General features: G+C 36.2%; 1 protein-coding gene across 7 annotated transcripts in view; it reads right to left on the bottom strand.

The window, feature by feature from the left end:
* The window catches only part of vrk2 (VRK serine/threonine kinase 2), a 178,042-nt gene that overhangs the window by 56,213 nt on the left and 105,482 nt on the right, over positions 1–16,347 (bottom strand). For all 7 annotated transcript variants that reach the window (XM_039738962.1, XM_039738965.1, XM_039738964.1 and 4 more), the window contains one exon: positions 11,283–11,341. In XM_039738962.1, coding sequence (XP_039594896.1) covers positions 11,283–11,341 — 59 coding nt within the window. The remainder of the gene's footprint in view (positions 1–11,282; positions 11,342–16,347) is intronic.

Genomic DNA, 16,347 nt, shown 5'->3' on the forward strand with positions numbered 1-16,347 from the left:
CCTTACGCATTACAATTTATTTGAGAAATTCCAGTCTGGTTTCCACACTGGTCATAGTACAGAAACAGCACTAACACAGGTTGTAAACGACATTCTGATATCCTCTGATGAAGAACACTCCACTGTAATCATGTTGTTGGACTTCAATGCAGCATTTGACACCATTGACCATTCTATTTTACTGCACAGGCTAGAAAATGATGTTGGGTTTACAGGCACCGTGCTCACTTGGTTTATTTCTTATTTATCAAATTGATTCCAATCTGTACAGAAATGTACTGACAGTACCCTATCATTATACACATAAGTTCAATATGGTTCCCGCAGGGCTCAGTACTGGGACCTTTACTGTTTTCACTTTACATGTTTCCACTTGGATCTCTCATTAGGAAACATAATTTTAATTTTCACTCGTATGCAGATGACACCCAGTTATACCTTTTATTTAGATCAAATGAAGTTTCTTCGATGTTGTCTTTAATTATTTGTGTTAGTGAATTAAAGGAGTGGATGGATGAGAACTATTTGTGTTTAAGCACAGATAAAACAGAGATGTTAATTGTTGGAGGGAATGACGCTGATCACAACAATATTTTGTCATCATTTAACTCAGTTGGAATCCCCATTAATTTCACTGAATCAGCCCGCAATCTAGGAGTTACAGTATCTTTGACTCTAGCTTGTCATTTAAAGCACATATTACAAGTTGTCCAAATCATGTTTCTTCCATCTTAAACATGTTAGGAAATTAAGGCACTTTCTAAATAAACAGGATTCTGAGAAATTAATTCATGCATTTATTTCTAGTAGGATTGACTACTGCAATGCAGTGTTCACTGGATGTTCAAACTGTTCTTTATATAGCCTCCAGTTAATCCAAAATGCAGCTGCAAGAATTATTGCAAGAATAAGAAAATACGAACACATAACTCCAGTTCTTAAATTCTTACACTGGCTCCTGGTTAAGTTTATGGCAGATTTCAAAATCCTCCTTTTAACATATGAAGCATTAAATGGCCAAGGTCTGGCTTACTTGTATGAACTTACTAGCAGAATACCCGCGCTTCGCAGCGGAGAAGTAGTGTGTTAAAGAAGGAAAGAGAAAGAAAAGGAAACATTTTGAAAATAACGTAACATGGTTGTCAAAGTAATTGTTTTGTGTATTTGGCGGCAGCGTCACAAAGTTGTTTTCGTAGCTGCATCAGAAAATGTACCACACGTCTGACACGCCTCCTTTTTACGGTTTTCTCAAAGCTTGGATTGCTGCTGTGATATATATACATACATACACACACACACACACACACACATACATATATATATATATATATATATATACACACATATATATACACATAAATATCTTCATATCTACATCATATATACACACACACAAATTATATATATGTGTGTATGTATATATATATATATATATATATATATATATATATATATATATATATATATATATATATATATATATATATATATATATATATACACATACATATATATACACATATATATTGTGTGTATGTTTGTATGTGTCTATATGTGTGTGTATAGCTTTGGTCACTGAGTGCAAGGGAAAAATAATAAAATATAGTCTATAAGTTATTAAACAGTAAAACATTAACGTTTTAAGAAGTACAGGTACATTGAGCACTACTGGAGTGGTTTGGGTAAACTACATTTTAAAGACTGTGTAACACAACAGGTAAGTAACTAACAGCAGCTAAAATATATATGGATCATCTCTCGGTAGTAGATCCCTTTTGAAAGGCGCTACACGACGGCTGTGGTATAGAAATTACATTTTCTATGTGAACGCTCAAATTTGTGCCTCTGGTAATGTGCCTTACCGCATTTAAAGAAAATTAGTTTTGTGTCCTCTGCAGTGTTAAGAGAGAAAGGCTTTGGTTTGGGATAAAAGGTGTAAAGAAAGGAAAGTTGCCTTTTTCTTTATATAGTATAGAGAGATGTGTTCGCTGACGCTATGATCGCCTTTTGGGGACAGTCGCGTGGGTCTTGTGTAGACTGGTGAGACGCCCCTGCCATTAATCAGCTGTGATGGCACTGTCAGTCCTCCACTCGTGCGTGTCTTCATAATCCGAGGTGAGGACCTCATAATCGTATACGTGCAAAAGAAAGTGTGAATCGCCTTAATATTATTTTTCCGTGGTGTAGAAAAGGGGTCCCGTGTTTGCACTTGTCTGGGCTATAGCGCAGGGGGAGGATGAAAAAAATTAAAAGTGCTCACTTTGACTTAAGGCAGAAGCGCAGTCAGCGTCTCAAAGGCCGGCACAGCTATGCGCGCGCTGGCTGCTCGACTTTTGCTGGGCAGGAGACCACAGTTTTGCAGACACGCTCATGATATCAAAAGTCTCAGCGCTCTTTGGAGGTCATTCATATATTATATATATAGCAAAATCCCGCCGCAGCGGAGAAGTAGTGTGTTAAAGAAGTAATGAAAAGAAAAGGAAACATTTTAATAATAACGTAACATGATTGACATTGTCATGAGTGTTGCTGTCATATATATGCCTGCCTAAATAAGTCACCCTCGCTTTGCTCTTACTTTATTTACCGCTCATTTAATCATGGCTATTGGCGGAAAAATTATAAAATGGAAGGAGGATGGCTTTACCAAAACAATTATTGATGGCTTAATCGATTATTCATAAAGCTTGAATTGGTGATGTTTTTCTGTGTTAACCTCATATTTTTCAGACTTCTTCTCAAACTAAGGTGGTGCGAGGGTAAAATGAATCGGGATGCGCTGATCAATGTAATCGGTGTACCAGGAAATCATGCATTTACAAAAGCTCCCTTTTTGCTTGTAATGCAAAGTGTGATTAAATGCATTATTTTTAACGCGTTATGGAGCACATGCATCAAGCTTCTCAGCTGTGCTTGTGCTAAGAAAAGGAAAGATTTTAAAAATAACGTAACACGATTGTCAATGTGACCTTTTGTAAGTAGTGCCTGGAGGATTCAGTGTGGAGAAACTCTAGAGACAGCGTGTGTATTAACTTGTGGATTTTTCTGTGAGTATTTGGTGGCAGTCTGACGAAGTTGCTTCGAAAGACGGCATTAGCCGCGGAGCTCAGCTCAGACTGAAATTAGATGAATGGGAGGGAGATGATGACGTGACTCCCCCACCCGCCTTTAACTGTCAATCCCCACAAACACAGTCTCGAATTTGCATAAGCACACCCCTTCACCTACAATTTTAACTTAGTTACAAAGTGATCAAAACTCGCTTATATCCTCGCCCTCTCATTAAACTTGTATCCCGCATTACCTGTGGGCATGTGAAACGCCAGCGGTAGCCTGTCTATGAACTTAATTTAAAGTTTAGGTTTACACCTTTCTTTCTTTCCAAGGCAGCAACACTCATGAATATGGTAGTATATGTCACTCGCTCGCTTCTTATTGTTTTTCGCTGCCTTCTCAATTATATAATGCATGTTTTCTTAAGCGCTTTTTGGAGGTCTTCCTGGTTTTCTACGCACTGCGCTGACAATCAGTTCACGGATTACGGGAGGCGTGATGATGTCACACGAAACTCCCCCCACGCCATTCCAGCTCAACTCCATTACAGTTAATGGAGAAAAATACCTTCCAGTTATGACCATTAGGCGTAGAATTTCGAAATGAAACCTGCCCAACTTTTGTAAGTAAGCTGTAAGGAATGAGCCTGCCAAATTTCAGCCTTCTACCTACACGGGAAGTTGGAGAATTAGTGATGAGTCAGTGAGTGAGTGAGGGCTTTGCCTTTTATTAGTATAGATCATGACTTACAAACCAGAGCGCACATTAAGATCTCAAGATGCCGGTCTGCTTATGATTCCAAGGATTAAAAAAAGGGAGGTCGAGCTTTCAGTTACAGGGACCCTAAACTGTGGAATGGTCTGCCTGCTACTATAAGAGATGCCCCTTCTGTCTCAGCTTTTAAATCCCGGCTGAGGACTCACTACTTCAGTTTAGCATATCCTGACTAGAGATGCTGATTAACTGTACAGACTGCATCTCTGTTGCTAGTCATTAGCACTAAAACATAAGTAACATGATAGTTATAATTGGATACTAACCGCCACCAATTCTGTTTCTCTTCTTGGTACTCAAATGTGGCAACTGATGTTCTATACTACTTGAAATTGGAAAAAAAAAATCAAATTTTCACTTACAGGATCTGTTAAAAACTTTTTAAAATGTTGGCAGGATCTAACAAATAACATTTTAAAATAAGCTTCCATTTCAGGAAAAAGGATACCCTTCATTTCTTGTTCCTTTTAAGGAGTAGCTTTGGTTGCTGGCTCTCCTCTCTTTCTACTTGGGGTGGAGGGGTTGAATTTTGCTTTGCTTTGTTAAGTTTGACTTGACTGTATAGAATGTTATCTGCTTCTAATTAAAATCAATAAACATATAATATATATATAGTAAGTCAAGCTTTAGGTTACAGGGCCACAACAATTTGGAACAATATGCTTGCTTATATAAGAGATGCCCCTTTAGTGTCAACTTTTGAATCCAGGCTGAAGACTCACTACTTTAGCTTAGTATATCCTGATCAGAGCTGCTGATTAGCTGTGCATACTGCACATCTGTTTGTTAGTCACTTGCATAAAAATATATGTAATACTGTATAGTAAAACCTCACTTATCAGTCAGGACTGAGGCAGAGACAGATAAGAGAACAGCTACTTTAAAAATGATATACAGTAAATTAGTTTAGCCAATACTCCAAAACAATTAAAGAAAGCTCTCCCTACCAATCAACTTATCTACTGCCACTCACATTCTATCTTTCTCTATACCACAAACACTAACGCTTATTGTCCCCGATTCCCTACTCCAAAACTTCCTTCCACCACACCTTCCTTTTTCTTATAACTTCTCCTGTCACTCATGTCCTAAGAGGTTTGTCCGCCGCTTACAGAACAGAAGCCCTTCACCCAGTCCCATCACTTACACAGCATTCCACCTTTTCTGTTCCCCCACAGCACATCACCGGCTGCCTGTACTCCACAATATATTAACAAAACATAACAGAATTTAAAAAGAAAATTATAATGCAGAAGAATTTTAACTTTAATATGGAATAACATTACTGTCAGTGGTTTCCATTTCTGAGAAGTTTTTCAGTTTTCCCAACATCATGCTTTATATCATTCACTATTGTGCTTCCTACTCTGTAAACTAAAGCAATACTTGAAGCACATTCACTGTTTCGTAAATGTTTAATAATTTCAATTTTTTGTGACAATTCCAATATCACATACATACATTTATCAGCCATATCAATGTATATTTAATTCATTATAACAAAAGAGATAAGCTACAAAAGGATGTTAAAACTGAGTAACTGATACTATGATTTCAAAATGTGCTATGACACATGGTTCTGGGGAAGAACACTACACACAAGCACAAGTGAGTGTTGTTCCAATGTGTACTGCTTGCATCATACCACATGGCAGTAGTTGTACATTAATAGGTAGGCGCTGGTGTGCACAATTTTTTTTTTTTTTGCCCTGACAGTTAACCAAATGACAGATAATCAAGGTTTTACTCTAATTATGAAGTGTTACTAAACCTCATGTATTCTGAATCTTCATGGGGGACAAAATGGCCAAATATCAGATGTTTCTCCAAGGGGGAGGACAAGAATCAGCTGCAATTCTCAAAAGGGGAGGGGAATGGCACAGTGATCCGAGTGCTGTATTGCATAAGTCACGGGTTATGAAGATAAGCAATAGGCAAAATTAGGTCACAAGAAAAAAAAAAGCTTAAGAACCACCACTTTAGAGGTGTATTTTCCTTAGGGATGCTGCTAAATGTAGTTTGTGTTTTCCTCTCCTATGATGGCAAGTAGCCATAGTTCTACAATTAATTAAAGCACAGATAATGTTAGGCTCTATCTATGTTGTTAAGTTTTAAACTATGTTGCTGTATCTTTATGTTAACTTGTTATGTAATTAGTAATTGATAAAGTTTGTGTTTGTATTTTACTTAAGAACTTATCACAGTGCTCTGCACCTGCAGTCAGTGGAGAGCATTACACAAAAAATATAATGAATTGAAGTAAATTATGCATGTGTTCTAGAAGCTTTGTGTCAGAAAAACACCCATAACCACAATGGATGGAATCAATAAATATACAAGAAAAAGATCATATAGTTCAAATAAAAATTATTAAAAAGACAATGAAATAATATTCCACACAGTCCAAAAATGAATGGAAATAATGAATACATACTTCTTTAAGAATTCTCATCAGATAGCTTTAGTTTTCATAAAATATAAACTTCATCTGAAGTAATAGACACTTATTCTCTTCTGGCTTACCACTGAAGTTCCAAAGGAAGTTTCCAAGCAGAAACATGTTCAAATGTGTGTAGAGAATGTTATTTATTTTTCATATTTTATTCTATCTGTAACATTACCATGCAAAGCAAGTAAAAAGTACTTTTTTCTTCTACGACAATCTTTGTGAAGACATATAAGCCTTGTGTTGTATATCAGTTGTGTTAGCAAGATACTAATATTTTTATCTTTTTAGCTCACCACGTGTTGCAGGTCTTACATTGAATTTTTTTTTACTGGTTTGTGACACAGCACTATATAACTGCACTTTAAATTATTCAGCCTGACCCTGAAAGATTCACAGATAGATAAATCTGGAACCAACAGAGAATGTATTTGATTTAAATGGTTCTCGGAGTGTAAAATTTCTAAACCAATCCATTAATGCATGAAGTAGGTGCTCAAACTAGGAACAGTGCTCTTGTTAACATGGTCCAAATGAAAGCAAGCCAGTAGTTACGGAGAAACACTCTATAGCTGTAAAGTCGCCCAAAAAGATGTCTGTTAAATATATAAATGTGTGGCATTTACATGTGTTCAAAAACAACATAAACTTATCACGAAGGAAAAACATTGCTAGACCAGATTAAAATTTGGTGCTCAAAGTGAACTAGTGGTAAAATGGCATGATACACTGACAGCAGCTATTTGTGGTAGTTGTCATTGACAGTTAAGTCAGAACAATCAGAGTACATATAAAACTAAAAGCATATGCAAAAAGATAAATTCTAACATATGCATTCAAGTTAGTGTGAAATCACACCCAGTAAAAAGAATTTGAAAAGAATTCCTGTCAACCGAGATCTTTCTGCCATTGATAACAAACAATCATGGATTGTGATCAACATCCCTAAAACAGTAAATGCATCCAATAAGACTGATGGTGCTCTAAAAGAAACTATGTACCACAGAAGCGGGAGCACAACATCTATCTTCTGACTGCACATTTAAATGAATAACTTACTAGCTGTAAATGCTATGCATGCCATACCAAAACATATTTGCAACATTGTAACATATAACTACAGACAACAGTGAATCAAAAGAAATTAAACAAATGTTATTCATACAACATCAGTTTTGAAGTGTTACTGTTAATGATGCCTTAACAATATCAATACATTTTAGCAGGTTGTCACAAGATGTGTATTCTCATCCCTTTATCACTTAATTATCTTCATCAAATTCAGTCTTGGAATATCTTGCTGGAGTAAATTAAAGTTGACAATTGCTAGACATATTGGATTCAAGGACTACAGTTCTTGACCCTCTGCTTGCTTCCTTGTTTGATGTTCACAGATGTTTTGCAAAAACACAGGCAGAATGTATTTTTTGAGGTAGATCCTTGAAAATGTCAACAGAGATTCTGCAGACATTGTGTAATGTTCAATGTACTGGCACCTCTACACAGTCCTTCAAACTCTGTGTATCTGGGAATGGTGCTTTTGGATTTGAGGATATCAATTAGATTAGTCTGTAGCAATACACTGAAAATTAAAATCAATCATTAAGTTGTTAACTACTGAAATTAGTAATTGCCTTAATCTATTAATGCTAAGTGTCCATCAGTACGCAAAATCTTTCTTTAATTTTGTAGATTAAAAAAATGTGACCAGAAGTAAATCTTCCTACTTTTGAAAAACTCCCAATATAAATTAATCTGCCCAAAGATCATTCTGAGGATATAGTGTCACTAATTCAAATTCAGTCAACTAGGACATTCACAAAAAGGAAACTAACAATAGCAACGTGGAAGACAATAAATATATGCTACAATAAAAAAAGTCCTCCTCTTGGTAACCAAGTCAGATTAGGGGGAAAAAATACAACTATACTATATATAAAAAAGACGATTTACAATAATAATAAAATAATAAAAATTTAAAAAACACTGTCAAAACCTCCTCTTCTCTGTTCTAGGGCTTTGCCTTTTCCCTCACCTATCCCATTCACAATGTGGTTTCACTGAAGGGTGTAATCTTAACACAGTCAAGAAAAGCAACCTCTAGGATTCATCCACCAGTTTTATATGTCAATGAGAATTTTGGCACCCAATCCCCCCCCATCAACATCTCATTATTCCTCCACTGCTCTCAATCCATTTCCTCACCTCTTGGAACATGCTTAATAAGTGCAGCATCAGCCAGTGCACATTCCCTAATGTGGCTATGCTGACTCATTCACAATTTCCCTCTCATGGATGCACTCTCTTTAGTAAGTGCTTCAAGTTTTTAACACTCTTCTCCCAGGACTTGGCTAAACCCCTACAGCCTCTTATCTAAATTGGCAATACACATCACTCTTTTGCCACTTCTCCTTTTGTCGCAGCAGCAAGCTGCAACAGGCATCTGACTTTGCTCACTGCAGTGCTTAGTCCGTCTCTTGTAGCACTCCAAAAATCGGACGTGCGCACTGCAAGTAAGCGCTTTCGTGCCTCTGTGAAGCTGCCTCATCTTCGGAGATACAACGTAGCTCCTATTCTATCAAGGTAAATGTGTCACTCCCATAAAAGCTATTTAAAATATTAATCAGACTATTAACAGCTTTAACTGTGACAGACTTCTAAGCTTTACTATGTGGTGCACCTCACCATACTGCCCAGTCACCCTTTTTATATAACAAGGCGATATTGGCATTTTTCTAGTCCTTCGGAATTAGCCAGTGCACAGTGACTTCCTAAAAATATGTATCAACATTTATATATGTATTTGCTAAATATTATCTGGTCCTAGAGATTTATTTGGTTTTAGCCTATTTAATCTAAGCAGTACTTCTCCCTCTGCATTTTCCAAATCATTTTGTACCTCCTTAGTAGTCCTTTTTAATGCAGGGAGGTTATCTACTAACGCACATGTGAAGACCTGAGAAAAATGTGAGTTTACAGCATCTACTATTTCACTGTCTGTATTTTTTAATACCCCTTTACTATTCCTGATGCACTTTACCTCATACTTGACTGTTCTTTTACTATTAAAATACTGAAAGAATATCTTTGGGTCATCTTTCACCTTATCTGCTATATTCCTCTGTAACTGCTTTTTGGCCTCCCTAATATCCTTCTTAACGGTTGCCCTCAGGTTCTCATACGCCCTATGATTCACATTGGCATTATTAATCTTATACACCTTATACAGCTGTTGTTTCCTTTGCAGCTTCATTTCAACATTTTATTAACCCACTGAGGAGTTTGTTTAAATTTCCTACTAATTCAAAATTTAGGTATGCACCTGTCCTGCATTTTATGTAAAACATTTTTAAATCTGTTCCACTGTTCCTCAACTGTCTCTGCACTTAAAAGATTATCTCAGTCCATTTACTGCATTTGCTCAAAATTTGCCCTACCAAAGTTAAACCTGACAGTTTTAGTGTTTGCATCCACATTCTTCCAAAATACTGAGTATTGTATTATGAACTATTCTTTCATCTCATGGCCCAGTCACAAACATACTCACCATAAAACACATACTGCTCAAATGTTGTTAGAATCTACTTTCAGTTGTGAAAATTGGTAATTACATAACATTGCTTAAATAATGGAAAATAAATCTATTAACAGCATCCATATGTGAAAAAATACTGACCAACAGAATAATTTGTTTATCATGAGATGAAGTAGATATCTTTTTCATCTAAAAATCATGAAATAAACATAGGCCCTGAACAGCAGGTATATCCAAAAAATAACAACATGTCAAATATTCTGGATGTGTACACTGTTTTTAGCTAATAAATCAAGCTTTGTTTCCAAATTAGGCCAAAATTAACATGGCTATGGGAAATTGTGTGAATCAGGTAATTATATAAATTGTATTTCCTATATGCAAGATACACACTCTACCTATAAAGTGTACATTTTTATAAGCTATAATGTGAAAGATAAAATGGCAACATACTTCAAAAGTAATTTCCTGGTACACACATTTTTAAGACACTTTATTAAAATAGATTATAATTATGTGCACTAACTGACTATTTATTGTTGCCTTATTTTGCATATTTTAATTTCAGATACATAACCAAAATACAAATACAGAAAAAATGTACATTTTTAACAGTGTAAATAATGTTAATAAATGTATGCAAACCTTAGACAATCGACTACTCCAAAAGCAATTCCAGCTTCTTCCTAAAGTAGATACTCTAAAGGGAAGCTGAAACTGAGATATAGCTTTCAAGTAGCCAAAAGGCAGAGAACAGTTTTGTGTCTTGCATTACCTACTAGATTCACCTAACCAGTGGTGATAAAATTATCTAGCTGTCACAGAAACACAAAGCATTTCAGAGGTAAGACAGGTCTTTGCAAAACAACAATGAACATTTGCTTTTTTATTATCTAGTTCATCTGTCCATCTTATTTTGAGCTGCTAGTCAGAAAGTCGGTCAAGCAGGTACATTAAAAAATGTCTTAAAATAAACTCATTGTCAATTGTTATTTTTTCAGCATGAAATAAATGTATACATTCAGACATTATACCTGTTGATTTGGTTTCTGTATCTGTAAATTAAATGTATATCAATATCTAATTGTATACATTTTAAATGAATGTGTTAGCCTTATCTTTGAAGCTCAGCTGCCAGTGTGCTCTTCACAAGGTTTTGAAAAAGGAATAATCACATTTCAGAAATTCCCTAGAGATGACTATTCTACCCAGTTGCCCTCATAATCATCATCTCTCCCATTTAGCTATTTCAGTACAAAAAATATTAGAACATATATTTCCTATCAATTTTTGATTTTGAAAAGGATTTGCTAATAGGCTCACATAATTATGTATTTATATTTAGAGGAGGTATTGCTTTATGCTATCATGATATGACACATTGACACTGTCTGTCAATATGGTGAATGATGCACTAATGATCTCTTGGCCACTAGTGTTTATTTCTGTGAACTGCTTGAGGAGTATACTCACCACATTTGGCACCATGTGGGGAAATCTGTGTTACGGACTCAGGAAGCTTTTCCATCAGTCTAAAGACAAAGGAAATTAAGGTGCACAAAAATGTATATTTTATTGAGTATAAGAAATTTAAAAAAATAAATCACATGACAGTTCAGCATAAAGTGTAATATACATAATCACCATATTTGCACATTATTACAGGTAAGGAGCAGTTTAAAGAATGGAACTTAAACAAATATAATTAAGACAAATGCATTTAATGAAGACCTGTACTGTTGAGATGCATGCGCTTCTTGAAAAAAAAATTTGCAGCCCTCTCATATTTAAAATGAAAAAGAAAAATAAATAAAAATATTTAACACAAAACATTTTGCTTAAGTTGATAACAAACTCACATGAATAGCATAAATCAATTACAAAAAAAGGCCTTATGTATTTTTCATTGTATTGTTTGTAAAATCAATCTCAGGCTTTAACACTAGAATTACCAGAGCATACGAAAAAACTCATAGATCCGGCAGCGTCTTTTGTCCTGTAAATGTGCCGATAAAAGACAAGCAGCAAGTAGCCTGGTATCCCATTTCCCCACAATGTGCACAATGTTCTCCCAGCTCATGCCTTGATTGATTATCTGGGAGTGAAGTGCTGGAGTTTTACAGTGAAAATAATTAATCATTATTTGGAACACATGCATTTCATGTGTGTTCCGTTTCTACAATAATCTGTGTAAAAACATTGTTAAAACAGAAACGTTTTACATATTTTAGTAGTAAATGACAAAATGTTGGCATAAACTATATAATGTGTGAAGCCTGAAGTCCATAGATCAAATAAACACTTTCACAAAAGGTTCAAGGACAGTACAACAGCTTCCATGGCGTAGCGGTAAGATTTGCTGACTTGTAATCAAGAGTCCCGGGTTCGATCCAGACTGCCTCCTATTTGCCATTTTCAGTAGTGAGCTGCTCTTATTGTTAATATTATACAGTACATGCATACATTTGGTTTGTGCCTGTAACAGATGGTAAATGGCAGATGGTAGGACTTGTAAAAGTTACCGTTTTCTTTTTCCACTTTTATTCTCTCATTCACAATCACAATTCATACTACTATCCCCCCAAGGATCTGACGCTGTTAGTTTTTATTTGAAACTGGGAATAACTGTAGATGTGAGTACTGTTTTGAGGCAATGGAACTGGACATTCACTGATCTGGTGGGATTAAAGCTGACACACAAACGCTGCTGAATCTGCCTTCTTCATATCTCACCGTCATTTGATATTTTTTTTATTCAGTTTTATTGAGTGTTGAGCTCACGTGAATTAGTATGCACCTAATGGTCCATGATGTAAAAAAAACAGACATAGGTATATATGATATTTGGAATTATTCATTTAATGATCTGTATAGTACAGTACATTTCGGAAAACATTGTGGCATGGATGCAACATTATTCATATTCATTCACATAACATCTTGCAGTTGTAATCAGTGATTGAGTGTTTCGCGTGTTTTTTTAAATCCCCGATCTTGCCAGTGTCCACGTTGCTGTATGGTGGAGTTTCTTTTGTACTCCAGGACACGCAGAGGAAAGAATAGTACAGAGAGGTCCAGTAGTATACGCAATCATCAAATTCAAATGCTAACAGGCAAAGACCGTCCTTCCTACATTTACTACATGTGTACTTGTTGCAATGCGCACACTTCACTCTATGCTGTGGTTCCTATTACACACCTGAAAGAAAGAGACAATATATGTGACATTTTGAAGAAATCATTTTATGACCTGAATTGTACCAATCACAAAACATCATCGCACAAATGCAATATTATTTGAAAACGAACATCACCAGATCGGGTGTGAATTTATACTGGCGCTGTGATTACAGTCAGATCAGGAGGGGCGGGGGGTTAGAGCTTGATCGTGATTGAGAGAATAAAAGTGAAAAAAGCTACAGGGGGGCTTGAAAGTTTGTGAACCCTTTATAATTTTCTATATTTCTGCATAAATATGACCTAAAACATCATCAGATTTTCACTCAAGTCCTAAAAGTAAAGAGAAACCAGTTAAACAAATGAGACAAAAATCTTATACTTGGTCATTTATTTTTTGAGGAAAATGATCGAGTATTACATATTTGTGAGTGGCAAAAGTATGTGAACCTCAAGGATTAGCAGTTAGTTTGAAGGTGAAATTAGAGTCAGGTGTTTTCAATCAATGGGATGACAATCAGGTGTGAGTGGGCACCCTGTGTTATTTAAAGAGCAGGGATCTATCAAAGTCTGCTCTTCACAACACATGTTTATGGAAGTGTATCATGGCATGAACAAAGGAGATTTCTGAGGACCTCAGAAAAAGAGTTGTTGAAGCTCATCAGGCTGGAAAAGGTTACAAAACCATCTCTAAAGAGTTTGGACTCCACCAATCCACAGTCAGACAGATTGTGTACAAATGGAGGAAATTCAAAACCACTTTTACCCTCCCCAGGATAAGAACCTTATCCCATCTGTGAAACATGGAGGTGGTAGTATCATGGTTTGGGCCTGTTTTGCTGCATCTGGGCCAGGACGGCTTGCCTTCATTGATGGAACAATGAATTCTGAATTATATCAGAAAATTCTAAAGGAAAATGTCAGGACATCTGTCCATGAACTGAATCTCAAGAGAAGGTGGGTCATGCAGCAAGACAACAACCCTAAGCACACGTCGTTCTACCAAAGAATGGTTAAGGAAGAATAAAGTTAATGTTTTGGAATGGACAAGTCAAAGTCCTGACCTTAATCCAATCGAAATGTTGTGAAAGGACCTGAAGCAAGCAGTTAATGTGAGGAAACCCACCAACATCCCAAAGTTGAAGCTGTTCTGTACGGATGAATGGGCTAAAATTCCTCCAAGTTGGCATGCAGGAATGATCAAAAGTTACCAGAAATGTTTAGTTGCAGTTATTGCTACAAAGGGGGGTCACACCAGATACTGAAAGCAAAGGGTCACATATACTTTTGCCACTCACAAATTTGTAATATTCTATTATTTTTCTTAACAAATAAATGACCAATTATAATATTTTTGTCTAATTTGTTTAACTGGTTTCTCTTTATCTACTTTTAGGACTTGAGTGAAAATCTGATGATGTTTTAGGTCATATTTATGCAGAAATATAGAAAATTCTAAAGGATTCACAAACTTTCAAGCACAACTGTAACTTTTACAAGTACAATAAATTTATACCCAATGTCCCATATGTTTGTCTCTTTTTTCTCCGTGCTGCGTTTTCATCGTGCACTAAAAGGCAAAAGCTTTTTCAGTACAAGCAGGAACACGCAGGTGGCCAGTTGCTGTGTACTATAACACGCTTGACCTGGTGGCGATCAACACACATGTACTGTGCAAGGCATGCACGGGGGCCACTGAGAAAAGAAGAGTGTTCATGGCTCACCTTGCAGAGGAACTTCGTTGTCACATCTTACTAGAAAAGGCAATGGAAAAATAAAAAAAGGATGCAACATCGACAAGCTTCTGTTCCAAGACAGCCGCTTCCCCCAGGAAAGTTAACTGAGTCAGTGTCAAGTGCCCTTTCAATGTAATAGGAACCACAGTATAGAGAGGAGTGTGCGCATTGCAACAGATACACATGTCATAAATGTAGGAAGGACGGTACTTGTGTGTGTGTGAACTGTTAACATTTGAATTTGATGATTGAATACAGTGCTGAACTGACCTCTCTGTACTATTCTTTCCTCTGCATGTCCTGGAGTACAAAAGAAAATCCACCATACAGCAACGTGGACACTGGCAATATTGGTCACTGATTACAAGCGCAAGATGTTATGCAAATGAATATGAATAATATGAATAATGTTGCATCCGTGCCACAATGTTTTCTGAAATGTACTATACAGGTCATAATATGAATAATTCCAAAAATCATATATAGCTGTCTGGTTTTTTTTTTGACATCATGGACCATAAGGTGCATACTTATTCAGCATGAGCAGGAACACTCAATAAAATTGAATAAAAAAAATCAAGTGACGGTGAGATACGAAGGAGGCAGATTCAGCAGCGTTTCTGTGTCAGCTTTTATCCCTCCAGATCAGAGAATGTCCAGTTCCATTGCCTCAAAACAACAATCACATCTACAGTTATTCCTAGTTTCAAATAAAAACTAACAGCGTCAGATCACTGGGGTCGATAGTATGTATCGTGATAGTGACTGAGAGAATAAAAGTGAAAAAAAATACCCAGTAACTTTTACAAGTCCTATAAATGTACACCATCTGTTACAGACACAAACCAAATGTATGTGTGTACTGTATAATATTAACAATTAGAGCAGCTCACTACTGAAAATGGCAAATATAGGAGGCAGTCGGGATCGAACCGGGGACACTTGATTACAAGTCAGCAAATCTTACCGCTACGCCACGGAAGCTGTTGTATCGTCCTTCAACCTTTTGTGAAAGTGTTTATTTGATCTTTGGACTGCAGGCTTCACATATTATATAGTTTATGCCAACATTTTGTCATTTACTACTAAATTATGAAAAACATTTGTTTTAACAATGTGTTTACACAGATTATTGTAGAAACGGAACACAGATGAAATGCATGTGTTCCAAATAATTATCTATTATTTCCACTCTAAAACATCAGCACTTCACTCCCAGATAATCAATCAAGGCATAAGCTGGGAGAACATTGTGCATGTTCTGTGGCTATAGGGGGAATGGGATACCAGGCTGCTTGCTGCTTGTCTTTATCGGCACGTTTACATGACAAAAGATGCTGATGGAGAGGTACAAATGGATTTAAGGTGGGCCAGATCTACGAGTTTTTTCGTAGGCTCTGGTAATTCCTGTGTTAATATTGCAAATAACCCATATAAACGTATATAATTAAAGCCAAAAACAAGAGACCATGTACTCGTAACAAGTGATTCATGCCAAAGAGCTAAATATCATATTATAATAGTGCTGGATTTAATAAAATAAGAAATAATTTTTAAGAGTAACTAAGCTCTCCTTCCTCTCCTTCATCTTTTCAACTTCTATGTGGGGTCGATGTGCTTGATCA

Source organism: Polypterus senegalus, chromosome 16, assembly GCF_016835505.1.
Source record: "Polypterus senegalus isolate Bchr_013 chromosome 16, ASM1683550v1, whole genome shotgun sequence".
Taxonomy (NCBI): Eukaryota; Metazoa; Chordata; class Cladistia; order Polypteriformes; family Polypteridae; genus Polypterus; species Polypterus senegalus.